Source organism: Poromitra crassiceps (assembly GCF_964638095.1).
Source record: "Poromitra crassiceps genome assembly, chromosome: 16".
NCBI classification, from domain to species: domain Eukaryota; kingdom Metazoa; phylum Chordata; class Actinopteri; order Beryciformes; family Melamphaidae; genus Poromitra; species Poromitra crassiceps.
This window is the reverse complement of record NC_139645.1, coordinates 13,199,226-13,226,303: the sequence shown is the minus strand read 5'-3', so window position 1 is coordinate 13,226,303 and position 27,078 is coordinate 13,199,226. Positions and strand designations below refer to the sequence as shown.

Sequence of the window (27,078 nt, the reverse complement as noted above, 5' to 3'; positions counted from 1 at the left end):
CACAAATTACACCATGGACCCCCTGAAACAAATTTGTCCCGGGGTTCCCCCCATCTGACAATATTTTGCTGGAGACCCCCTGGAACCCCCTCAAGGACCCCTGGGGGATCCTGGACCCCACTTTGAGAACCACTGATTTAGACAACCAAAAAGCCGTTGTGCAACTATGTAAACTTCTCGATGCTGTGACAGAAGCCTGATGAGACTATTGCCAGTTCATATCATAACATCACATCTCTGTTTGGACTACATGTATTATTAAGTATGCACCAAGCCAACTTGAAGGCCATATGGTCCATGATCTCTATTTTGAAGAATGTCATCAATTTTTTACTGCATATCTAATCTCAGGACCAACATTACTATGGTGTTCAGGTTTAAAAACATGAAACATGGAAATCTAAAAATGAGATTAAACTGCATATATCCCATAGTAGAGACATGTCAGTTTACATAACTTCTAGTCACACACCTTTTTCCTTGCATCAATATTTTCAGAAACAGGGTGGGACTATGTTTGCTCATGGATGTGTACCAATCACTGTTTTAAAAATGTTTTTTTTAGGATCTTAAAAACACAGAACACCTGTCTTTTCCTTTAACAAATGGTCTAAGCATCAGAGTTTAGGGTGGCCACTTCATTGTTCTCTCCAACTCACATGTTAATATATTTAAAATGGCCATAAGTGTACAAATACATGACCATCTGTGTATCTCCCTCCAGAACTCCAGCAGTGTGGCTCTGCTCCACAAGCACTTGCAGCTCCTGCTGCCCCACGCCACAGATATCTTCTCCCGTTCTGCCACCCTGATCAAAGAGAGCTCCTGGAACGGCAGCATCCGAGAGAAGCTTCAAGGTAAAGAGGAGTCATTCAGCGTGCTCATGACCAGGCCCAAATGGCCGCCTCTGACTCTCTTGCCATCTTGATTGACCTCAGGCCTGTTTAGTCTCTTTACCTCTGCTTGTTTTAGTTCTCTCTTTTTCTTGGTGCAGCTCTTGTCTCTCTCTGTTTCTCTCCCTGTCTTTCGCTCACACTTACTGTAGATCCGGTTTGTGATTTCACATGATCTTATGTTTCTCTATCAAAGTCAAATGTGTAATAACAACCACATAAAAACAATACAGGTAATTTATACATTTTGGCAGACAAAATATAGCCCAGTAAACCATCCTGATCACGTGACCTCACATTCTGTTTCGTTCGCCGGATCAGTCTGGCCTCCAGCGATTTCCAGTGCAAGTTTTGGTTATGGTAAATGGTAAATGGTCTGCATTTATATAGCGCTTTTATCCAAAGCGCTTTACAATGAGTAGATAGTCTACATTCACCCATTCATACACCAATGGCGGCAGGCTGCCACGCAGGGTGCCTACACACCATCGGGAGCAATTTGGGGTTAAGTGTCTTGCCCAAGGACACAACGACAGCAGCTGGGAGGGAGCGGGGATCGAACCGCCAACCCTTGCGTCATTGGCCGACCCGCTCTACCTCCTGAGCTAAAGCCGTCCCGATTTATATCCGTCCCCGGTTATATAAGTCGATCGTTTTCTCTCTCTCTCCAAAAATATGTCGTTACCATTGTCATAACACAAATACAAAGTATAAACATCGTGCCATCGGTGACCACGCTGTAGCAGTTATCTTTCATCACAGCATGCCATTCATAACGTGATCAGAGAGTTATTGATGATCTGGTCGTCTGCAGACGTGATCTACGTGTCGGCAGCCGGCAGTATGCTGTGCCAGATCGTCAACTCCTTGCTGCTGCTGCCTGTGTCCGTGGCCAGGCCTCTACTGAGCAACCTGCTGGACCTGCTGCCTCCTCTGGACCGCCTCAACAGACTGCTGCCAGCTGCCTCCCCGCTGGAGGACCAGGAGCTGCAGTGGCCTCTTCATGGTGAGCAGGAAACAAACCAAGCCTTTACTTCAGTGGTGGCCAGACCTTCTTTGGTTGTGGGCCACATACAGAAAAATATAAGGAGTGGCGGCCCAAACAATATTAAATGCGGGGGTTTTCAAACCGTTTAGACTGGAAAAAAAAGGTTTTAGGCCAGGAAACCCCTGTGCCATCAAAAATTCATTTTATACCTAAATAAATATGACACATTGTAGTTTATTGATTTGACAGCTGTGAATCAATCTTCATTGCGAGGAGAAAATTCTGAGCAGGCAAAGATGGCTGCCTAGTGCCTACATGGGCAGACTTTTCTAGCCCATAAATGTTAATATATTTGGCCAATAAGTATGTAACATACAAAATAAACGGTAATGTGTCTTCATTTGGAATTCATGGCCAGTGGAATTCATGCTATCTTTCTTCTTTTATCCCGAACCGTGTCTGTCTTCTCAGGCACGCCAGACTTTGTGGAAGCGGCGTCGGGAGTGCCGCTGACCCAGCCGGCGCTGTGCTGGGTGTGGCTGGTGGACCTGGAGAGGACAGCTGCCCTGCTGGTGGGCCGCTGCCTGGGGGGCATGCTGCAGGGAGCCGCCACCTCACTGGAGGAACAGGACACGGCTTACTGGCTCAAAACCCCCCTCTTCAGCAACGGCCTGGAGATGGCCATCCCGCAGCTCGGTAGGCCAGAGGACGCACACATCGCAGTAATGCTGAGTTCATGAAGTGCTTTTCATATTCAAAGCTTTTCAAAAATACTCGTGTATCGTGAAAATGCAACAACGAGATGATAGTATTGCTTTATATATTCGAGAGATAACTTTTGTGGGGAGAAATACATGGAAAACGGGTCATTGTGCAAGATTGTTAACCTTGCTGTAAAATCAGCTGTTTTGGCAGTTCACTTTTTGGCAACATGAGTGGAGAACTGCTTTCTGGAAAATATCTGATGTAGTCTACATTGAAAGGCGTAATTAAGTCTGTCTTGCATAAACTGCCCCTCCCCCCCGTTTGCACCAAATAATGACCAAATGACCAACAATGCTTGTTAGCAACCAGAGACCGCATGCTTTCTCTTCAGTCTAATGTATTAATAATGCAATACTATAATCATCATAATTCATATCATCATTTAATAGTAAAGCGGTCTTAAAGTTAACTTTAATTTAAATATAGGCTAAATTATCTCAAGTACACAATGACATTACCTTAACTTTGTGTATGGACCCTCGACGCAAAACGGTGATGTGAGTCCTCGTGTGACTGGTGGAGGCCACTAACGGAGCCAAGTTCGGATGATAACGATAGTTTCTAAGACGTCCTATTGGCGAATCGTCGCCCTCTAGTTTCATTATTCATGTGTTGCTTGCTGGCTGACTTGTTGATCTGATGACTGTTTGTTTGTCCCCTTGTGTCCTTCAGACACCTGCATAAGCTCATTGCTGGAGGCAGCACTGTCTGGTAATGAGGAGCAGAAGCCCTTGGACTGCACACTGCATCCGGACATGAGTGTCCTGGTGGATCTGACCCTGGGCTCCACTAAAGAACCCAGCAACAGCCTCTGGATCAACATGCAGGACTACGCCATGAGCAAAGGTCTAGCTTGGGACTTGGCACAAAATGAATTCTATTTTCCCTATGCTAGAAGTAGACTTGAATGTAACATTAGGGGTGCAACGGATCACAAAACTCATGGTTGGGATCCTATCACGGTTTTGAGTCAGGGATCGGATCAGCAAAAACATTGGGGGCGGATCCGTACGGATCAACTGTGGTCCGTTGCACCACTGTGTAACATGTAACTGACAGTATGCTGACTGCACGACTGTTACATTATTCTGTTACAGACTGGGACAATGTGTAACATGTAACTGACAGTATACTGACTGCACGACTGTTACATTATTCTGTTACAGACTGGGACAATGTGTAACATGTAACTGACAGTATACTGACTGCACGACTGTTACATTATTCTGTTACAGACTGGGACAATGCGTCGCTCAGTAATGAGTCCCTGTTAGACACCGTGTCCAGGTTTGTGTTGGCAGCCTTACTGAAGCACACAGGTCTGCTGTGCCAAGCCTGTGGAGAGGGAAGGTACAATAACATTGACACACACACGCATGCGCGCATGCACACACACACACACACACACACAAGGGCTGGGCAGGATGGGCAGGATGGGCACAATCAAATATCACACATTTTTTACCAAAATACCTTGATATTGATATTGCGACAATATTGTATGGATGACGATTGTTGGGTTCACAAAATATTTACACACAGATGTTTGATAAATAATCATTAGTAATGTAGATATAATGACGAAGTGGGTAAAGGCAAATAATAGAACAGCTAAAACAGTCTGATAAGTTCAGAAAATGACATCGCTTTACTGTAATGCAGCCTTTAAAACCAGGAAAAGACTACACTTATACCTTATCACGATATCGGTATAATATTGATATATATTAATCCTTCCCCCTCGCGACATCTTTCATTATGAAAGATAGAGAATGCAGAGTAAATCATCAAATTTGTTTTTGGATGTGCATTAAATCTAAGTGGGTGGAACACATTATAAAGAAAAAAAACATCGCATGGATGCATAACTGGGACGTATCCTCAGTGATGTACCCTGGGGTCATAGGATGTTTCGGGTCTCGCAACATCATACACCCTCACCCAGGTGACCCAGCCGGGGCTGGCCAAGCCCCAACTTACGTCCCAGTAGCTACCCACGGTCAGCTCTATAGGGAGGGTCGAAGGTGGTCACGTGGTCAGGGCCACTCAATCCGCTGCTCCGGAACTACTCTGCTGGGACCGGGGGAGGGGGAGGGCTCTGGTACGTAGAGGGACCGGGCTCTGTGGGTTGCCACCCGGCCGGGTTCCTCCCTCGTCTCACCAGGTCTACGACCTGTGCGCTGCACCAGACTCCCCCGCTCCAAACATCTCATTCCGAGGTGATGGTATCTTAGTGGACACCATGCAGTACCAGTACTTGGTGGCACTGCAGTCTCCACTTGCGGCTTGAATGGCCCTCCTAAAAGGCCTCTCGTGGGTTGTTGGGCTTCTTCCTCACGGAAGACGCAGGCTGGGGAGCTAACCCATACTGCTACCCGGGTGCCGTCCCTGTTCCGGCTGTCAACTGACTCTCCAGTAGTCACTAGTCTTTCCTGGTTGTCACATAGTCTATTCCTATGAGTCACTGGCTAGGCCAGGCTAACTAATAAAGAAAAAAAACATCGCATGGATGCATAACTGGGACGTATCCTCAGTGATTAATAATAATAATAATAAAAAAAGCACTGAATATTGTCCATGGACTTGCAAGCAATATAGGACATTTTATTACTACTGTAATCAGTATGATCTGTTGTTTCCCCCCCACTTCAGGTACCAGCCTTGTAAGTCCCTGGCAGAGGTGTATCGAAGTGTATATAAGGTACGAAACCGCCTGCTGGCCTGCAAGAACATGGATTTCATCCAAACCCGCTCCTCTTCACGCGAGAGACGGGTGAGTAACCAATAGACACACACACTAGGGATGGGCATCGAATTTCGAATTTTCGAATAATCGTTGTTATTATCAAGGTCGACTTTTATTATTGAAATTCGAAATTCGAAAAAAAAAAAAAAAATTTTTTTTTTTTTTTTATATTTTTTTTTTGAGTGAAATGTTGCATTGTCTCCCCTGATTCTAAGTATAGTCAAATCGCTTGGTTTGAGCAAGTAAAACAATTTTTATAAGCATTTTAAGCAAGGTTTATGGAAAAATTAATGGCAGATGAAATCCCATGAAGAGGGAGAGGGGGTGACTTTGGCACCCCTTTGGCACTCAGACCTGAGCCTACTAAATATTTAATGAACCACTCATGATTGTCAAAACTGTTTTTTATTTTCGAAAATGTCAATGTCATGTAACATGTTCTTTACTTCAGTGGTGCAATGCTTGTTTGAGCTAAAAATCCACAGCAGAAGCTTTTTATATTAATTAATAAAGCCGTAGACTTAGAATCAGGGGAGACAATGCAACATTTCACTCACAAAAAAAAAAAAAAAAAAAATTTTTTTTTTTTTTTACATTTTTTTATTTATTTTCGAAATTCGAATTAAATTCGAATTTGGCCAGCGAATTTCGAATAGTGTTTTTGCTAGAAATGCCCATCCCTAACACACACACACACACACACACACACACACTTGCATGATTCACCTTAAGTAAGTCATCTTCTCTGACTTTTCAGTGATGACATTTTTGGCAAAAAAAATCTGAAACGACCCTAGTTATATTTCCGATATACCTCAATTTTTTGCTCTTCAATTTTTACGCAAATGACTGCTTTGCTGATGAATGGATTTGTAAATGCACTCATGGTGTCATTTGATGACAGATTTCAGACAATCAGGACTCTCTGGACATGGACCCGCAGGAGCACTCGTTCACACGCACCATCGACGAGGAAGCGGAGCTGGAGGAGAGGGCCGACCGCGAGAGAGAGGAGGGCCACCAGGAGCAGGACGACGAAGAGGAGGAGAGGGACCACGAAGTGATGACCGCTGGAAGTAAGTCCATCGGCCTCGAGTGGGCACGTTCTCTCTTCATATGCTTTTCAATGTGCAAATCAAATTTGAATGAATTATTCACGCCTCAGCTCCCTCAAAACAAAGACTAAGGACACTGAGAGAAGGACAAAGAGACAACCAACTACAACATAGTTCAGAGATTTCCCTTAATTTGGAGGAGAGTGACAAAATGCAGTCTGAGGTAAGAATAGGACAATACCGTAGTTAAGATCACTACTACAGTGATTCTCGAGCTTCAAGGAGATCCAATTTAGTACGTATTAGGGCGACAGACCCCCATTTGATGATATTGTGTGTCTCTGACCCAAATCTGAAAATATTTTTATTGTTGGATATGATTTTGTCCAGAATTCCCATAAAGAATTAGGTAGAGAGGTGACAGTGAAACTATAGTCACAATAGCCATTCTTCTACATTCTCTAATTTAGCCTCTAAGTTAGCTTCTTGTAAATTAAATAATGGTGAAGTTTAACAATCCATCAGTTTGCGTGGGGACCCCGTCAAAGACCCGTGGTGGTCACCGGACCCCATGTTGAGAACCACCTGTCCTATCCCCTCCAAAGTCTATAAATCCCGCCTATCTGAAGCATTTAAAAAAATTCACTTTGCAAATCCCCCCATTCGCAAAATGAATTTTAGGCCCTGATTGCAGTTGGCCAATTGGTTTCATGGAAAAAGCAGGTGTTCCTACTCTCTGTTGATCAGCATGTATGTAATCCTACCAGCATCCAGCATGACATCTTCCTGAAAGTTGAATGACACACTGAGCAGGCAGGTGTACACACTCGTACAGTACATTGGTGGAATTAGAGGTACTTGTCAATTTAATAACCCCCTTCATCAGCATGATCATTTAGACAATATTTAAAAGTGGAGAACTTTGGAGTTTTCTGCCAGACCTGTGGTAGCTGCAGATGTCATGTAAGAAAACCCTTAAAAATGTTGAGCAGGTTGTGTGATCATTGTTTATCAAATTAAGACATATACATACATACCGTCTGCTAATACAATTATCGTCAATCATATCAGTATCGGCCAATGTTAGTCATTTTTTTAATATATCAGTATCGGTCCGATGAGCAAAGTAACCGCAATGTTAATATCTGCTATCGGTAATTTTCACATTGAGAGGAAGCAATGCGGTAAATCTATGATTGACGATAATGAAAGACTTTCCTTTTTCAAATTCACAGTTTTTGTATGTACAAAATTTGATTATCATAGAAACTTGTTTTCATACAGATCATATTGACATCTGTAAATATAGTTTATCAGCCATAACAGCAATGTTAATATCGGTTATCGGTATCGGCTAACATTTGCATATCGGTGCATCCATATATATATTCTAATAATATCCACAATACATGTAAGTGCAATAATAGACTAGATGAAACTAGCAGCGTGCGTCAGATTTGTGGCCTGTGATGAGGCGAGGATGGGTGTTGCATGGGTTTAGCTCAGTGTGCTGCTCTCTGTGTCCTCTAACCCAGTGATTCCCAACCAGGGGTACGTGTACCCCTAGGGGTACTTGAGCAGCTTGCAGGGGGTACTTGGAATGATTGGGGAATACAATACCTCCAAAATTATAAATAAATATATAAATATTCCAAGTAATTTCATAAGCCCATTGTTAAAATGTGATGTGTGTGCCGCAACTAGTTCTGCTGGCAAGTGTCAACTGCTACACTGTTCTGCTACTGATAATGGCCAAAAAAACAACTACCGTATAAAGCCCAAACACCGGCAGTTCAGTGAAACATATATTTTGTATAGATTTACTTGTAGTATTCATCAACACGCATGAGTGAGGGGTACTATTGTCATGGAAAAACAGCTCAAGGGGTACATAAGACAAAAAAGGTTGGGAACCACTGCTCTAACCCAGCACTGTCTGTGTGGTGTTGTCTTTGTGTGTGTGTGCGTGTGTGTCGCACAACACAGAAATCTTTCAATGTTTCCTCTCAGCGCGGGAGGCAGCTCGCAGCCGGGAGAGAGAGCGGACCAGCAGCAGCACCACGGGCCTGGGCCCCGGCTCCGGGTCCCGAGGCGGAGGTGGAGAGGAGGAAGCCGTGCCGTCACAGGAGGAGAGGAGGGGCAGCGCGGGGCTCCCAGAGGGACAGGACCTTTACACGGCGGCCTGCAACTCGGTGATCCACCGCTGTGCCCTGCTGGTGCTGGGGGTGAGCCCCGTGCTGGGAGAGCTGACCAAGCACAACCAGGAGGAGGGCCAGGCTCAGGCGGCCGGCGCCGGAACACAGGACGGTCTGAGCTTCATGACCAGGTCAGAGCACCGTCCGCGTCGGAGACTGGGGTGCGGCATCTGTTTTGCGTAGACAAGCTAAAAATGTTCTGACAGGCTGATGACTAGAGCAGGGGTAATCTGCTGTTTAAGTGCAAAAATGTTTAATTAATTTGATCGGGCCTAGATTATGGAGAGAAGCGTGCGTCTCTCCGTCCATCTGTCTTCATTTATTTTTATGCCTCTTGATGTGTTGTCATTTCCCCCCTTGTGTGGTATGGAAAACATCATAGTAGAGTATCGATATTTTCCTGGGTATGGAAGTTAGAAATGGTAGTATTGTGACAAACCTAAAAAGGGCGCCTGTTCAGAGGGAGGGGAACTGGTTGGAATAGCGTGAACCTCCCACGTGCTTTGTCCCACCGGTGAAGCTTCCCCTGTCAGGTGAAAAGAAGCGGCTGGCTAACTGCCCATGTCTCGGAGGAAGCATGGAGCCAGTTTCGGCTCTCCCCAGATCGGCAGAGGGTGGAGCAGCAACCAGGATAAATAAATTAAATTAATAGGAGATAAAAATGGGATAAAAAAATCAGGGAAAAAAAAAATTAGGAACAAACCTGACACTGTGATGTGTTTGTGTGCACGCAGGAGCGAGAGTCTGAGTGCAGAGAGTCGCTCGGTGCAGAGCAGCCCCAGCTACAGACTGATGAAGTCAAGGAGCGAGTCGGATCTTTCCCAGCCAGAGTCAGACGATGAGGGCTACGCCCTGGTAAAGCACGCACGCACGCACAGACATAAAACACACACACACACACACACACACAGACATAAAACACTCACAATAGCCTGTCTCAACACATCGGTATTTTTGTGTATATGAAGTGCCTGCCAAGAGTTGACGGTAGCGATTTGAATGCTATATTGGGTTTGTCTGTTGTTTTCTCTTTCAGAGTGGGAGGAGAAATGTAGACCTGGACTTAGCATTCTCTCAAAAAAAGAGAGGTAACAATCCTTCATACAAAATGTATAATTCTTTTTTTTAAGTAAGGATGATACAGTTTTTTTCAGTTGTCGTCTATCATGCATTACTCTTGTCTCTCTGTCCTTTGATTTCTGCGTGGATTATAGTTTATTTGCTCCTATTGGGGCAGTTGAGCCCCAAACACAAGAGGAGCTCCAAGCAAGTAAACGATGGCATGTCTCTTTCTCTTGTTAAAGCCAGCTCATACCTCCATCACTGCGATGCACCCCCCCCCCCCCCAATTCATCTGTCACAATGAGGGCCCACCTTTGACCTTTGACCTTTCCTCCTCGTAGTGCGCCAATGTTACATAATCTAACTCATCACATGAAGAGTGAAGGGGAATGAAGGAGCTACCGGTAGCTGTGCCTATTGTACAAATAACAGCTCTCTCTTCTGCTTGGAATGTTCCGGTTATTTTTGCACAATGGTGGCACATACCTTATGAAGACCCCGGTTTGCCCTGCTGAATACATTTCCTCCATTTACCAGTTGCGCTTTTAAAGACATCATTAGTACCGATGCTGCAACTTAAGTGGTTTCTGTTATTATATTGAAGGAGATTTTTATTTTCTATTTTTTTTAAATAATAACCTGGAGCTTATTTTCAGCTTAGTATATGTTAAACTAGTCACCCAGAACAGAAGTTTTTGAAAATAATGCAGTATTGAGCTATGATTGAGCTAGAAATCACTGCGCAACGGCCTGGAGCAGAGGCCGATAGCGCATGTCGTAACCGTGCATGTACGTCCTGTAAAAAGCTTATTTTCTGCCACGCACCGGCTCATATCCTTATTATATCATAGAGACATGAGAAAATGAATGCTGTATTTACCTTGCCGCAGTGTGTTCACCCTGTCTTTGTCTGCTGTCTGTCACACTGGACTCAGCTCACACACACACAGCCCTGATCTGGGAACAGCACGCAGGTGGAGGTTGTGATATAATAAGTATATGAGCTGGTGCGTGGCAGAAAATACTCTTTTTACAGGATGTATTATGCATGGTTGCCACATGTCCTATCAGCCTCTGTTCCAGGCCGTTGCGCAGCGTGCATCATTTTCACTCACCTACCACCGCGGAGAACCGGGTTCAATTCCCGGCAGTGGTACTCCCGGCTTGGTTAGATGTTTCTACAGACACAATTGGCCCATGTTTGTGTGTTGGAAGCCGGTGCGTCCTGGTCGCTGCACTAGCGCTTCCACTCGGGGCGCCTGTTCGGAAGGGAGGGGAACTGGGGGGGAATAGCATCGTCCTCCCGCGCGCTCCGTCCTGCCAGTGAAATTCCTCGCTGTCAGGTGAAAAGAAGCAGCTCGTGACCGAGGCAACTGCACATGTATTGGCGGAAGCATGTGCTTGTCTACAACTCCCCCCCCTGAGCAGCAGAGGGGGGTGGTTTTGGCCAAGTGCAATTGGGGAGAAAACGGGAGGAATATCAGAAGAAGAAAACAAAAAGTCATTGCATTGAGACACCGGCCCTGCTTCCCATTTCACTTGTCGACTGCAGCATTTTTCTTCCTCGATCTGGTATTGGAGAACAATGCACACATTATATAGATGACTTCTCAATGGCTGATGAAGGCTTGTGCCAGCATGAAGATTCAGTATTTGGCTCTTGGATGAACTCTCAAAGAGTAAAAATGCATTGCATTACATAGCTCTTAAAGTGCAACTTAGTCCATCCACCAGAAGAGCCATCCCATAGGTTGATGTATCTTAAAAGCTGCTCTCTCTCTCTCCGGCTCCTCCACTCAGGTCTGCTTCACAGCTCACCAGACTCTCTGGCTGAGTCGTGGTTCCGGGCCAAGCTAAGCCGCCAGCGGAGCTACAGCTCGGCTCACTCCTACGACGAGTCGGACCTGGACCTCAGTCGTTCGCTGGGCGTCCACGCTCTCATCGACAACATGGTCAGCTTCATCAGCGGGGACGTGGGCCTGGCCCCAGCCTTCAAGGAACCTGAAGAGAGCATGTCCACCAGCCCTCAGGCGACGATCATGGCCATGGAACAGCAGCAGAGCCGGGCAGAGGTGAGGGCGAAGACATTGTCTCAGGAATGGCTGGGGCCTCGAGGCTGTTTTATGGTTGTACGACAAGTGTCTGTCAACAATGTCTTGTGTCTTTTTTACAGCATAAGACACTGTCGACAGACACTTAAAACAGCCGTCAGTCTGCCTACTCTACTCTGAACTGACTTACTTTTCTTGGTATAATGTCATATGAGAATTAAAATATTTTGTTGTTGTTGAAAATGCGCACCAGGGGTTATATTGATATTCTAATGTATCATACGTTGGGATGTGATCAGGAACACGAAAGATCATCAGAAATGAATGAGCATAGTGTAGAAAAAATAATAAATAAAATCCTGAAGAGAAACATCCCTGTATAAGGCCTGTATTGTTCAAACCAGGAACGAAGTTACACCTGTGATTCAAACCCTGTGTAGAGCACCCATTTAGCCAGTGTGATGTGTTGCCTCTCCAGTTGCGGTTGGAAGCACTCCACCAGATCGTGGTGCTGATCTCTGGCATGGAGGAGAAAGGCAGCCAGCCTGGGAGCGCAGGCCGGTCCTTCCAGTCCTCCTCCCTGCTCACCTCCGTCAGGCTGCAGTTCCTGGCTGGCTGCTTTGGCCTGGGCACCGTAGGCCCCGGAGGGCTGAAGGGAGAGAGCGTCCAGCTACACCACTACCAGGTATGAGCGTGCTCACATGCTGATGGTCGTAGGGGGGTATACTCTCCATTTGTGGGTTCTTATGGTGATGGTGTAACCATAGATATTATATTACTATAGATGGGTCACCGCAGGCCCCGCCAATTCTAACAAATGGTAGCAGCAAGTCTCCTAAATGGGCGTGGTCAACCATTGACTCAGACCTGCCGAAAGTCACCCTAAGTGGGCGTGTCCGTGGAAAGCCATGGGCAAAACCCATGTGACAAAATGACAGGAAGTGAGTTGAAGTTGGGCCGTCTTGCTTGAATCCCATCGTCTTTGGTGTAACTCAGCGGTTCCCAAACCTTTTAGGCCACGACGCCCTTCTACATCCTGACCAAACTTGCTAGCCACATCTAGTTTGAGGATTTTCATGTGCAAGTAGTGGCAGAGAGAGAGAGAGAGAGAGAGAGAGGCGAGTGAGAGAGAGAAAACGCACCTCGTTGACCCAGTTGCTCCTGTGTGTGAAGAGCACACACTGTGGCTGCGGGCGAGACATATGCAGGATTGATAGCGCGGAATACTGCACCCTGCAGCCTCAGAGAGAGATTCCCAATAGACCCTTTTCACGGGGACCATTTTGTGTCGAAAAGGCAGGGTAAACACAGGTGCAAACAAAACACTAATGAGGGTTTCCAACTTCTACGATTGGAAGTTGGAAACCCTCATTACTGTTTTGCTTGCACCTGTGTTTACCCTGCCTTCTCGAAACAAATGGCCCCCGTGAAAAGGGTCTATTCACCTACAGCAATAATACCAATAACAATGGCCAAATACTTACCAGTATTAATGTGAAGGTGGGGCTGCATCTTTGCACAAAGCTCTCTGATGTTAATTGCGCAATTGAAGACAGGTTAAGCCTCAAATCTTTCTTTTTTAAATTAATTAATTTTAGTCTTCTACCAATATTTAGTCTTCACTACTACACTGCTACTACCAAGGAAACTTTAAAATTTAATATTTTTATTTACTGAAAAATCCCACTTAACACATTCACTGCCAGCCTTTTTTTTTTTTTACTGTAGGTAGCTTTTGCCAGAGGGTTTTTTTGAGGATTCTGGCTCATTTTACAAGAGCCAAGGATAATTTTCTGCTTGGAGTTTGTCAACACAAAGTTCACAAAAGTACTAATAGAATGTGTGCTTTCTCTGTCTAAAAGAGTTAGTTTGTAGAGTTAGTAGTTATGTAGATATTAGCCGTTGAGTACAGCATGGTTTCAGCGTCTGAGACAAAAAGCTGAGATAATCGCAGTTTTGTGAAATTCAATATCAAACAGTCACTTTAACCATTTATTTTTGGCATCAGTGAGACATCAGACATAAACAATATAGTTCTGAACAGTAATTTCCTCCATAGCAGCACCCGCACCCCCTCTCCTTACAACTCCTCCCTCCGTGGGCGTGTCTCCGTGTTTGTCAGTCACAAGCCAGAGTCTCTCCTGCCTGTCTGAGCAGTGAGCAGCAGCCTCTCTCTGGCGGTCCCTCGTCGGCGAGCATGGATGTGGCTTAATCCGTTCTTGGATTTTCGGTTGAGAGCTTTGACGAAGCCTTGTGTGACTCTAGGCTTATGCTGCGCGCTTCAAAGTGTGCTTTCCACCCAGTCCACCTGTGGAAGCCCCCGGCGCACGGGTGCGCCCGTGTGAAAGGTTTTCGCCTACAGTATGAGAATGAGGCTCGTTCGCTTCTGGGTCCTCGGTTGAGCTCAGCTGGAATGCGTGCGTTTCTGGCCAAACAACACTCAATAGTCTGAGCACCGTCGCCACTCAGTGGGTCGGCGGAATGGATTGCACACGCCCGGCGGCTCTAACAGTATAATAGAAGATGCAAAAGGGCCAGATCAAGGATCCACCGTCAAAAAAAAAAAAACGATTTTTTTGACGTATCCATACGTCGCTGGCAGTTAACGGTTGGATTCTGCTTGACGTATGCATACGTCGCTGGCAGTTAACGTGTTAAAATCAAATTACAAACCGCCATTACACATTTCCTCTCGTTTTCAGCCAGATTTAATGGCTTGAGAAGCCTGACTGTTTGCTATCGATTTGATTTAGTAAACAGCAGTGTCCATGTTTTGCATCTACGCCTTATTATATAACAGTTAGTTCCGACCGAGCAATTTGATTGGTCAAGAGGCATTCCAGCCGTGCTGATATTTCAGTATAGCATCACTCACGGGCGTTTCACTGTGTAGATCACTCCGCTTCACAGCTGTAACCTCGATTAAACTGAGTTCAAACAGCGTTCGCACACCTTGTAGGGACAGCGATATGGATACGTTTGACCTTAATTATGAACGGTAAGCTGAAATTGTCATTGCTAACCTCAAAGTAGCTAACGTCAGCTTCGGCTACGACCAAATCGCAGCCGTGTCGATATTAGAATACAACAGCGTTCGCTCTCGTGTGGTATTGCTTAAACGTGCCCTTTTCTTGCAGGATGGTGTAAAAGCAGCTAAGAGGAGCCTCCAGATGGATATTCAGACAGCTGTCCATAAGATCTACCAGCAGCTGTCTGTCACACTGGAGCGAGCACTGCAGGCCAACAAGCACCACATAGGTACAGCAATCTGCTTTAGTCTGGAGCCCCAATAACTATATGAATATGCCAAAATGATGCAGGAATGCTTAAGATGCACATCATTGTCAGTTATCACAAAATACCATCACATTAACAACAACAACAACAACAACAACAACAACAACAACAACAACAATGGCAGCTTTACTTACAAGTGGATATGGACCTGTGATCTGCTTTCACTTGTTCTTACCAATTGATGCATGTCTATGAGAAAACACAAGGGGGAAACTTTCAGAATGGCAATATTGTTCAATTAAGCTCACTACAGTGGATTGAAAATGCTGCAATACTCAGGACCAGGGGCCGGTTGCACAGAACACCTTGGAGTTAAGATTTTGCACAAAACACCCATATGTCTTGTCCTTAAGTTTTCTTTAAAATGTTTAATTTTAAGGAGAAGACTTAAGGGGGTTTTGTGCAACCGATTTTATTTTATGGAAACCTCAACTCGGACTCTTAAGGAAAATCTTAACTTAAAGGGCCCATATTTTGCTAATATAATGTATTATTATTTTATTGTTGGCCTCCAGTAGAGTAACTTATTGCATCATTCATAGTTTAAAAAACTCAGTTTATCTTGTACTGGCTCTCACTGCCCCCTTCAGTTCAGCCTCTGTCTGAAACGCTCTGTTTTAGGTCCTGTCCCTTTAAGAACCCCCACCCTCCGAAATACTCCAGGCGAGCAGCGGGGTGAAAAGTTTGTTTGCGCAAACCTCTGCCCAGACAGAGGACCCGGACCCCACGTTGAGAACCACTGCAAACCACAATCATGGAGAGAGGGAGAGAGAGAGAGAGAGAGAGAGAGAGAGAGAGAGAGAGAGAGACGGAGAGAGAGGGAGAGGGAGACGGAGGGGACACTGCACGTTTGGCTGCAGCAAACACAGCGTCCTCACAGCCTTGGAGATTTTGCTCTCAGGCGAGGAGTGACGATTTCCTCCAGGCAGCCTGACGCTGATTTCCCCCCTGATTTGTTATTTCGGTCTTTTTCAAAATTATTTTTTCATTTTGTAGTAGTAATGGTGCATATTTATCGATACAACCAGTGTTTTTATTCCAACATGAACCAATAGTATGTTTAATACTAGATTGAAATGCGGCAGTCTACTGGAATGTCAGAACAGGGAAGGGAGGGGCAGGGCGCGCGCGCCGCGGGCCCGGGCTAAGCTTGGCAAAGTTGGCATCACCATGGTAACAAGTCCTACTGACGTCACTAGAACTATTGTTCTCGCACAAAATCGGCATAAATCCATGTCATCTCGTCTACGAGAGTTCATGGGCGGGAGGGGGGGTTCATGGGGGTAACATTAAAACACTTTCACATATTTATTTGAAGCTTAGCCCATGTTTAATATGACCATCCAAGATTGTAACAACATATATATGATACAAAATTAAGAAATGCATAATATGGCCCCTTTAAGGTGTTTTGTGCAACTGGCCCCTGATCTTCTTGGATAGGTTTTGCCATCAGCATGCCTGACCCCTCTCTCCTGCCTTTGCCTTTCCTTGCTCACCCTAGAAGCCCAGCAGCGCCTCCTGCTGGTGACTGTCTTTGCGCTGAGTGTGCGCTATCAGCCAGTGGACGTGTCCCTGGCCATCTCCAGCGGGCTGCTCAACGTGCTGTCCCAGCTGTGTGGCACAGAGACCATGCTGGGCCAGCCCCTCCAGCTGCTGCACAAACCCGGCGTGTCCCAGCTCAGTACGGCCCTCAAAGTGGCCTCCACGCGCCTGCTGCAGATACTGGCCATTAGCACCGGGTAAGACACAGAGATTTAAAACTCCTGGATCGGAGTAGGTGTGGTGTTTTTTTTTAAATATATTTTATTTTAGACAAAGAATCAGGGAAGCAATTCAGACAGTATCTTTCCAAGACAGTGGTACAGAAACGTCTGTAGTCCCAGTACTCCCCTAATATTCCCATTTTTTTAAAACAAGACAACCAGAACAAAACAACAAAAACAACAATCAACACATCCTCAAAACAAAACAAAAACGAAAAAGAAAAAGAAAAAAGGTCCTTCCTGTCCCCCCAGCCCTAAGATCATTTCTAACTGCTTAGATTCATATTGTACAATCACATTCATACAGCAGAGATAATATAATGTATACAACCAAGTCCATGTTAGTTCATAATAGATTCCTTTTTACAACACTTGATGTCATAAATCGCTGATAAACCCAGACAAAAAAAAAAAAAAATCAAAGATGCGCACACATGAGGTTTTCTTTTCAACTGAACTGAAATGAAACAGGGCAGGTCCCATGTGTGGTGTTAGTATAGCTGTGAAACTGAATATGAACCAGTACACTGATAAGATAAGTGACACTTATTTATCATGTGTTGTTGTTAACGTCCCTGGAGACCAAGCATAACTGTATTTTGAGTTTGTCCCACCACAGAAACCTATGTTATTAAAGCCCACAGCCAAATTTGAACGATGATGGATGTCACCAACCATCTAGAGATACTGTACCCTCCCTCATACATCTCTTGTCTCTTGCCAGCCTCTAAAATATGGACCACATGGCCGAACCAAAATCCCTGTCTCTCTCTGGCTTTGCAGGACATATGCGGACAAGCTGAGTCCTAAGGTGGTTCAGTCCCTGCTGGACCTGCTCTGCAGTCAGCTGAAGAACCTGCTTTCTCAGGCAGGGGTTAGCCTGCTCACTGCTGGAAAAGACCAGGAAGACACCAAACAGGAGGACATTGCTGACTCTGAAAAGAAAGACTTGAGAGGTGATGACGCAATTTTCTCTGATTACCCACTTTGGCATAACATGGTCCAAGTTATTAGTCCCCTGGCCAGTGGTCCAAGTGATTAGTCCCCTGACCACTGGTCCAAGTTATTAGTCCCCTGGCCAGTTAAAAATGTAACATGTACAATACAGGGTCAACATGTTTGTGACCTTTATAAGTGCATTCATATGTGTCATGTTTTGATGCTCTGCATTTGACACTTAGGCCTTTTAAACAACTCAATGAAGGTAGGTTTGTATAGCATTACATGTAATGTGCTGCCAGTAATAATGTTTGTTGTATCCTTTAGCTCTGCTGCGCAAGCAGCACACAGCGGAGCTGCACCTGGGAGACTTCCTAGTCTTCCTAAGGAGAGTGGTTTCCTCTAAGGCCATCCAGTCCAAGATGGCCTCCCCAAAATGGACTGAGGTGCTACTCAATATCGCTGCCCAGAAATGCTGCTCAGGTACAACCAACTTGTGTAACACAACCCAGATAAAGCTCTATCAAAGAAAACATATCAGGGGGAACGGTGGCGCAGCTGTCGCCTCACAGCAAGAAGGTCCTGGCTTCGATTCCCACCTGGGACGCTGTGGGCGCTGAGGGTGTGTCCCCATTCCCATGTTCTCAGTGCCTACAACCCAAGTGGGGTCATCAAAAGGGGCCTTTCTGTGTGGAGTTTGCATGTTCTCCCCGTGCTCTCCTGGGGTTTCCTCCAGATAGGAACCCCCGCTAAAAAATATGCAAAAAAGAAAAGAAAACATGAATAAAAAGTAAAAAATAAAACGTATCAGCCTCTCAAACTGTCTGTTTATTAATTTTAGGGGTCCCTCTGGTGGGGAACTTGAGAACCCGGCTTCTAGCTCTCCATGTTTTGGAGGCTGTGCTGCCTGCTTGTGAGGCCAATGTGGAGGATGACCAAATGACACAGGTACTGTATCTTACTCTGTTGGCTCTAAACGAAGTCCACAGTAACAGACGGTTGTCTCTGTCAGCCAGCTCACATGTGCGTTCTCCTCTAGGTGGTGGAGCGCCTCTTCTCCCTGCTGTCTGATTGCATGTGGGAAGCTCCCATCGCTCAAGCCAAACACACCATCCAGATCAAAGAGAAAGTGCAGGAGCTCAAATTACAGGTGCACAACCATCCACCCTCCTTTTCCCGCCCATTTCCCGGAATATCATTCGTTGTTTGAGTGACTGACAGTTGGATTCATCCACAGGGAGAGGCAGAGGAGGAGGACGAGAACCTGCCCATCCAGGAAGTGTCCTTTGACCCAGAGAAGGCTCAGTGTTGTGTGGTGGAGAATGGCCAGGGACTGACCCACGGCAGTGGGGGCAAAGGCTATGGCTTGGCCTCCACTGGTATCTCTTCTGGGTGCTACCAGTGGAAGGTACAGTGTTGTCACGCTGGGCCGTGAAGCTATCTTTATAAGCTGCAGGGAGAATGGGATAAACTAGTCCATTCAGATGACCTTTATCTTGCAATCATCTATATTTTTGCCTATACATACATTACCATTTCAGGAACCTTTTTATATATGGGAATTAGCTACATCAGAAAACTGAATTCAGTTAATTAATGATTTAGAGGATATTTACACAAATGTACAAGCGAGCTGTGTCTTGATGATGTCATGAAGACACATTCCGCATGCATTCATTGATCTCATGTTCTCTCACCCTTGTAGTTTTACATTGTGAAGGAGAACCGCGGCAACGAGGGTACATGTGTGGGCGTGTCACGATGGCCCGTGCACGACTTTAACCACCGCACCACGTCGGACATGTGGCTCTACCGGGCCTACAGCGGCAACCTCTATCACAACGGGGAGCAGACGCTGACCCTCAGCAGCTTCACTCAGGGGGACTTCATCACCTGCGTCCTGGACATGGAGGCCAGGACCATCTCCTTTGGCAAGAACGGAGAGGTGAGGGTGGGGGAGGAATGAACCTCACTAGGTCAATATATCATATATCAAGCTCAACTGCCTCAACTGTAAAGACTAATGTTGTACTCATGTGATATGGGACTGTCCCAAAGTGAGCAAACCTCTGTATGACTGGTTGATCTTGTAAGACTTGTTGATCTAGGCTTCATAGTTATCTTATTCTAAAAGCCTTTCGTGTGCGCTTCAAAGTCATACAATAGTAATAAAAATAGATATATTTATTAAAAAAAAAATATATACGTTTTGCAAAATATCTATGTCTAACATCCTGCGCAATGAAGAAAGAAGTAGGGCGTGCACATCCGCTTGAAGGAGGTCAGGTGCAGGACAAAAGGCAAATGAACTTAGAAAATAAATAGAGTCCGCACACTGGTATTTTGTCAGCTCCCAGGTCAGTTTATTTGACGTTTCGACCAAACGGTCTTCATCAAAACGTCAACATCCTGCACAAACCATAAGACTTTACAATCTTTAAGCGCTGCAGCCGCTTCTATACGTGGCATGCATGAGAGGATGTAGCCTAGGCCCTTCCCCTCGGCTCCACAAGCGAGAGAGAGAGAGAGAGAGAGAGAGTGTCGTTTGGTGGTTAAGTAAAGGCGAGAGTGAATGGAGAGACATTGGGGCTCAAAGCCGGTGAAACATGCACGCATGTGCACACACTCACACACACGGAGAGGGGGGCGGCTCGTCAACACACACAGATTAGCCGATTAGCTTGCTAAACTTGCTAACGCATTTAAACACATCCATCTCCGCAATCGAACAACAGATTTCAATGCGGTTTGCACCATTGGAATCTGCGTGACTTTTACCTGTTAACTAAGCTCAATGGCGTATTGAGTCCATGGTTGCTTATGTACGCCTGCACCGCTTACTTCAGCACCTGGGTGTGATTTTTAAACTTTCCTCTATTATCTCACCAACTCTGCCAAATCACACCTTTATTACAGGGGATGATACACTGCTGTGCACATGCATACACTCATGATCACACATCTCATATACACAGATGTATGTCCACTGAGACCTATGATGACTGTTTCCACAGGAGCCAAAGTTAGCCTTTGAGGATGTGGACGCCACAGAGCTTTATCCCTGTGTGATGTTCTACAGCAGCAACCCAGGAGAGAAGGTAAGAGATGGAGACACAGAGAGACCATGTGATTCATTAGACATCAAGTGACAAAATCCTTCACACTCTACATGAGGTGCTCAGATTTATGGCTTTCAAAGCTCGCAACCAAGCCACCTAGTGTTAGATATGAGAGTTGGCACACCTCTGCCCATTTTAACTGAAAGTAATCTCTTTCCAAGTTTATATATAATTTACCTTTGAATGTCTCTAGGTTAAGATCTGTGACATGCAGATGCGTGGCACGCCCAGAGACCTCCTGCCCGGCGACCCGGTCTGCAGCCCTGTAGCCACTGTGCTCGCCGAGGCCACCACACAGCTCGTGCGCATCTTACACCGCGCCGACCACTGGACCCACCGCATCAACAAGACCATGGTGGAACGTCTCCACAAGATCAAGCCTTGCTTCAGAGAGTCGGCCAGCGCGGCCGGCGGCGGCGGCGGCGGTCAGAGGCTGAAAAAGAGCCGTTCTGTGCAGAGCCGCGAGGAGCACGACGCCCAGCGGGAGAGCCACGACACGCCCGCGCGGCCGGAGGAGGAGCGGGGGCGGCACGGGCGCCAGCACGGCCTCGGGGAGCTGTCGGAGCACCACCTGAGAACGCTGTGCACGGAGGTGTGGCCGGTGCTGGCGGTGATCGGCGGGGCCGACGCAGGCCTCCGTGTGGGCGGGCGCTGCGTGCACAAGCAGACGGGGCGGCACGCCACCCTGCTGGGCGTGGTGAAGGAAGGCAGCACCTCGGCCAAGGTGCAGTGGGACGAGGCAGAGATTACCATCAGGTACCGGGTGCAAAGAGTTAGGCTTCTTCTCGTCGATTTCATTATATTAGCCTTCCATATTTTTCCAAAATGTCAGCTACGTGTGAATTTACCTTTGTTTTGAATGCACTCGTGTGAAGATGTTGGATATCGCTGCCGTTGGGTAAAAGCTATGTGAGAATTGTAGGCCTATGAAACTGGTTAGAAAGGTTATCGTTATTTTCAATAAGAAAATGAGCCTTCTTAATTCCTAGAAAGAGAGAGATGGTCCAACAGCAGTGCTCTCCGTGAGGTTCTGTTCTCAAGTATCGATGGCTACTCCTGTGAAACGTGCTGTGGTGTAGGCATGCGGTTATCAGCAGTATGAGCACATGCCTGGAGAAATAGAGTTGAATGTGATTTCTGCACTGTTAGCCTCTTTTAGCCTCTTTCCCACATCCTCTGCACCGCTTTTTAATCAAAATATTTACCCCCCAAGTTTCCCTTAATCAAATTTACCGTTTTCATATATCCACCCACTGTTATTTTCCACTTTTGCACCACTATGGATTCATTCCCCTCTTTGCATGTCCAGTAACTCACCAAACCGTATGAGGCCATTTACACCTGGCATTAACATGCGTTGTCTGTGATCACATTGCAATCGGATAGTGCTTGACCACTTGAAAGTGCAGGTGTAAACGCCCCCAAGACACATTGAAGACGGATTGCGATCTGATCGGCCACTTTGGCCAAATCACCTCCGGAGGTGGTCAGGGACGCATTGCGACCACATTGAACACAAGTGTAAATGCAATGTGTCCTCTCAATCTGCATACAGCAACTGTATGTGGATTGAGAGGACACCTTTTTTTGGTGCATGCTATGGTCAGCGATACATTGTGTAGATGTGTACACATTGAACACAAGTATAAATGCAATGTGTCCTCTCAATCTGCATACAGCAACTGTATGCGGATTGAGAGGACACTCAATTTGGGTGATCAGATTGCAATCAGATTGCAATCTGATCACCCAAAACGCATGCTAACGCCAGGTGTAAATGAAATCAGGCTAATGTGGTCAAGCACTATCTGATTGCAATCTGATCAGAGAAAACGCATGCTAGTGCGTGCCAGGTGTAAATGGCCTCTATGGTTTCATGTCGTACTCTCGCATACCATCTTTTTAATTTGTCTTTGCCATGCATGCTATGCTCTTTCTCTCCTGTCCTCTCCCTCACCTTGTGTTTCCTTCCCTTGTCTCCTTTCACTCTCTCACTCCCCTCTATTAAAGCTTCCCAACTTTCTGGTCGCCTAGTGACACTCCACTGTACAACCTGGAGCCATGCGAGCCGCTGCCCTTCGACGTGGCACGCTTCCGTGGCCTCACCGCCTCGCTGCTGCTGGATCTCACCTACCTTACCAGCATCCACGAGGACGCCGCCGCCAAACTGAGCGCCCGGCGCCACGACAAGAAGCATCGCAACGCGGCCTCCGCCGGCCACGAGGTGACCGGCAACGAAGATAAGGCGGACAACGACGGACAGCACCGCAACGAACCCAAAGAGAACGTCGGAGCGTCGTCCAACGCGGTCCCGATCTCTTCGGCCTCCGACCTGCGTGTGTCCCACAGCCTGGACGAGGTCAAAGCGCACGCGGCGCCCAACTCCAAGTCGGAGAACGAGATCTCTTCTGTGGTCAGTGCTGGGGTGGGCGGCGGCGAGACCCTCTTCACCGCAGCTCCTCACACCCCTGCCGAGGGGAACAGGAAGAAGGGTCATGAACATGGCGCCCGCAACCATGAGCCCTCTCCTCCGTCTGCTGCCACCCAGTCGGAGATCCACGCTGTGCAGCTGTCCTACCTCTACCTGGGGGCCATGAAGGCTCTCAGCACGCTGCTTAGCTGCAGCAAGTACGCTGAGCTGCTGCTCATACCAAAGGTACCACAGCCTCTTAGGCTTACTCACACAGTGGCAGTTAACAGTATTTAACAGCAACTTTACTTTTTTTTGCATGGCAATACAATACAATTATCATTTATATATAATTGAAATAATAATTAGAACAAAAGATTGATCAATCTTACAGAAACAACTGGCTGGTGTGGGTGATTAGCCTGGGTAAATCCAGCCCCCATGTGACCTGCTCTCAGAGTTCTCAGTCACTAGCTTGTGACTCGTGAGCAGGGTAAGCCTGGGTTTACCCAGGCTAGTGGGTGATATCATCCAGTACACTCTTGAATACCGGAAACACACATTTTCTGATTTGCGATCCAGTTCAAATACCGTCTGATTTATGTTAAAGTTATCTGCTCTTCTAACGTCAAGGTTCTACCAGAGGCGGTGCCCAGCGGGCACAATGCTGACCTCAACGCCGGCCCCGGCGGCAGCGCGGCTGCCACCTCGCCAGTGTGCCAAGAGGAGGTGGAGATGCGGGCGGCCCTGCAGTTTCTGATGCGCCACATGGTGAAGCGGGCGGTGATGCGCTCGCCCATCAAACGAGCCCTGGGCCTGGCGGACCTGGAACGGGCACAGGCCATGATCTACAAGCTCGTCGTCAGCGGGCTGCTGGAGGAGCCCAGTGGGGGGAAGGTCAAGCCTGGTGAGACAATATACATATATATTTTTTGTTTTAAATGTAGTGTTTTTTTGCTTGTGTGTCTTCTTATTGGACCTTATGTGTCTGTCAATAAAGAGTTGATTGATTGATTGATACAGACGGTAGCTTCACCTGGTAATTGTTTCTTACAGCTTAGAGCCATTTGACTACAGAGAGAGCTTAGCGTTATGTCTCTTACCCTGCTATCTCCCATAGGCGTGAGAAGTGAGCCAGAGGGTGAGGGGGAAGGGATAGAGGGTGAGCAGCTGGCGCAGACCCCAGTCACCACCAGCCCCTCTGCCTCTAGCACCACCTCCTTCATGAGCTCCTCCCTGGAGGACACCACCACGGCTACTACACCCGTCACGGACACAGAGACGGTCCCTGCCTCCGAGTCTCCGGGCGTCATGCCCCTCAGCCTGCTCAGGTCGGAAAATAATGGATGCACGCGTTGTCAGCGAGCTAGTGCTAATGCTATGCCTATAGCATTAAGCCATAAGTATGATCAACTGAGGCGCTTGTTTTAATGCTCCTCTGTCTCGACAGGCAAATGTTCTCCAGCTACCCAACCACCACCCTGCTTCCGACCCGACGAGCCCAGACTCCTCCAGTGTCCTCTCTGCCCACCTCTCCCTCAGAGGAGGTGGGCCGCAGACAGAGCCTCACCTCCCCTGACTCCCAGCCCGGCAGGCCCCAGAACAGAACAGGGACCTGTAAGTATACCAGATCGCCATTCACATGCATTAGATATTGCCGCTGTCCTGGTGAAAACCTTGATTGTCAAAAGAATAAACTTTTCACAGCTGCATGCCAAATGCCCCAATGATTTCACTAATGTCGGTGAATGTTTTCTGCAGCCCTGTCGGACCCCAGCAGCAGACTGTCTACGTCTCCCCCTCCTCCTGCCATCGCTGTGCCGCTGTTGGAGATGGGCTTCTCCCTGCGCCAGATCACCAAAGCTCTGGAGGCCACCGGTCAGTCTCTCTCAAGCCCCGATGGCTGTAACAGTATTCAGTTCAGTTGAGCTTTAATTCATGCCCAACACAAGTGTACGGGAAAACAAATATACTTCTTCTTTGGGTCGCATCACTTTCCAAACACAAGTAAGGAAAGAGCCGGGCCTTACAGTACAATGAACAGTGCAACAGGACAACATAGTACAACAATGTAACGGTAATTTGGAATGAAAGTGTTGTAGATTGCAGAGTGTTGCGGATGAAGCAGTGACTTCAACCATAAATCAATCAATCAATCAATCAATCAATCAAATAAAACAGTGGGGGAGGCTCGCTGACTCGGAGAAGCCCTGCCACGGCTCGGACAGCCCAGTGGAGACAGCTGGAGACGCCTCGGTGTTCAGGAAATGCAGTTTTAGTAAGCAATAAACACAAAATGAAAGTTCCCAATGGCTGCTTTAAAGGATAAGTTCACCCAAAAATTAAAATTCAGTCATTATCTACTCACCCCTATGCCGTTGAAAGTTTTTGAGTCATTCATGGAGGTTTTCAGGGAAACAGAGTTACAGTATTCTCCTAAACAATTGAAGTGAACGTTGACCAACTTTCAAAGCAAAAAATAAATAAAAAGGAGAGGGGGGGGGGGGTGACACAAAATCGTTCCATACATCGTTCTGGCATAATCCAAGTCTTCAGAAGCCCCAAGATGCAGTTACCTCGAAAAGACATCACTTACACGCTGTTTTTAGTTGAAAACTTCACCGTAGCCGTGTGCTTAAAGTGAAAGTGAAAACGGGACTTTCAATTCAAAGCTACAGTGAAGATTTCAGCTAAAAACAAGGTGTAAATGGTGTCTTTTCAAGTCAACTTGGCATCTCGGGGGGAATTTCGTTTTTCCCTGAGGGTCCACACTGACTTACATCAAGTAAGCGAAGGGCCACACATTGGAGATTATACCTGCCAACACTCCTGATTTTTGCGGGAATCTCCCTATTTTTAACCCTCTCCCCCGTTGTGATTGGTCATTTCTTGTTAATCTCCTGATATAATAGTGATACAAATCCAATGGCTGTAGCAGATGAGATTTATTAACATAATTCTGCCTTTTATTGAGTTTTTGAGGGTCGTTTTGTTTTTCTTTGAGTCCGGCCCTGGGGCCGCATTTTGCACCAGGCCCCAGGGCCGCAAGAAATGACTAGAACAGTCATTTCTTACACATTACTTTGTTAGTCATTTCTTACACATTACTTTTAGCCTTTTAGTCATAAAGATGATTGAAAGATAGCCTATTCCATATTCCAGAATGAAATGTTATAACAGAAGTGGAGTATTGGCCAGAATGACATGAACATTTGGACACAGCGGGTATCTTGCATGTTGCGTTCAGGTGCACTGTAAATGTTTGTTTTTTTGCAATTCCATCGCGGGCCGCCTTATTTTGCCCATCTGTGCTTTAGTGTGTTGTGTTACTGAGTGCTAGATGTATTCCCGGTGTCCTCAGGCGCCCAGGGAGAGGCAGATGCCCAGAACATCACTGTGCTGGCCATGTGGATGATCGAGCACCCAGGCACCGAGGAGGAGCATGACGAGGCTCACTCTGGGGGCGGCGGTGGGTCCGACTCCTCCTCCTTTCCTGGTGCCACAGCTTCGGGTGGAGGCAAATCCCTGGATAGGAACTCCTATCTGTGCTCACCTGGAGACATCGCCAGCGCAGATACTTCCGAACTGGAGGAAGGCTTCAGCGAGAGGTACAATAAGGGACTCTTAAAACAATTGTCACTGAATAGATGACGGCGGAAAAAAACAACTGTTAAGTCATGACCCGCCCTCCTCTGCCTCTGATGGCTAGACTCGTTCTTTTCATCCGTTGGATTGGTCAGGTTATCGCCACAGGATGAAGTAGGATTCACAACACACAATACGCTTGGATAT

The 27,078-nt window shown here is 46.6% G+C and overlaps 1 protein-coding gene across 1 annotated transcript in view; it reads left to right on the top strand.

Annotated features, from left to right (window-relative positions):
• herc1 (HECT and RLD domain containing E3 ubiquitin protein ligase family member 1) overlaps nt 1–27,078 on the top strand; it is a 96,846-nt gene that overhangs the window by 24,283 nt on the left and 45,485 nt on the right. The window contains exons 16-43 of the mRNA XM_083653036.1: nt 725–857; nt 1,708–1,899; nt 2,353–2,577; nt 3,319–3,492; nt 3,882–3,996; nt 5,299–5,419; nt 6,297–6,468; nt 8,458–8,773; nt 9,377–9,497; nt 9,679–9,730; nt 11,505–11,776; nt 12,234–12,440; nt 14,893–15,013; nt 16,557–16,794; nt 17,602–17,774; nt 18,085–18,240; nt 18,599–18,705; nt 18,797–18,907; nt 18,995–19,165; nt 19,463–19,702; nt 20,772–20,855; nt 21,070–21,632; nt 22,887–23,532; nt 23,920–24,193; nt 24,407–24,617; nt 24,737–24,903; nt 25,048–25,164; nt 26,648–26,894. Of these exons, the coding sequence (XP_083509162.1) occupies nt 725–857; nt 1,708–1,899; nt 2,353–2,577; nt 3,319–3,492; nt 3,882–3,996; nt 5,299–5,419; nt 6,297–6,468; nt 8,458–8,773; nt 9,377–9,497; nt 9,679–9,730; nt 11,505–11,776; nt 12,234–12,440; nt 14,893–15,013; nt 16,557–16,794; nt 17,602–17,774; nt 18,085–18,240; nt 18,599–18,705; nt 18,797–18,907; nt 18,995–19,165; nt 19,463–19,702; nt 20,772–20,855; nt 21,070–21,632; nt 22,887–23,532; nt 23,920–24,193; nt 24,407–24,617; nt 24,737–24,903; nt 25,048–25,164; nt 26,648–26,894 (5,726 nt within the window). The remainder of the gene's footprint in view (nt 1–724; nt 858–1,707; nt 1,900–2,352; nt 2,578–3,318; nt 3,493–3,881; nt 3,997–5,298; nt 5,420–6,296; nt 6,469–8,457; nt 8,774–9,376; nt 9,498–9,678; nt 9,731–11,504; nt 11,777–12,233; nt 12,441–14,892; nt 15,014–16,556; nt 16,795–17,601; nt 17,775–18,084; nt 18,241–18,598; nt 18,706–18,796; nt 18,908–18,994; nt 19,166–19,462; nt 19,703–20,771; nt 20,856–21,069; nt 21,633–22,886; nt 23,533–23,919; nt 24,194–24,406; nt 24,618–24,736; nt 24,904–25,047; nt 25,165–26,647; nt 26,895–27,078) is intronic.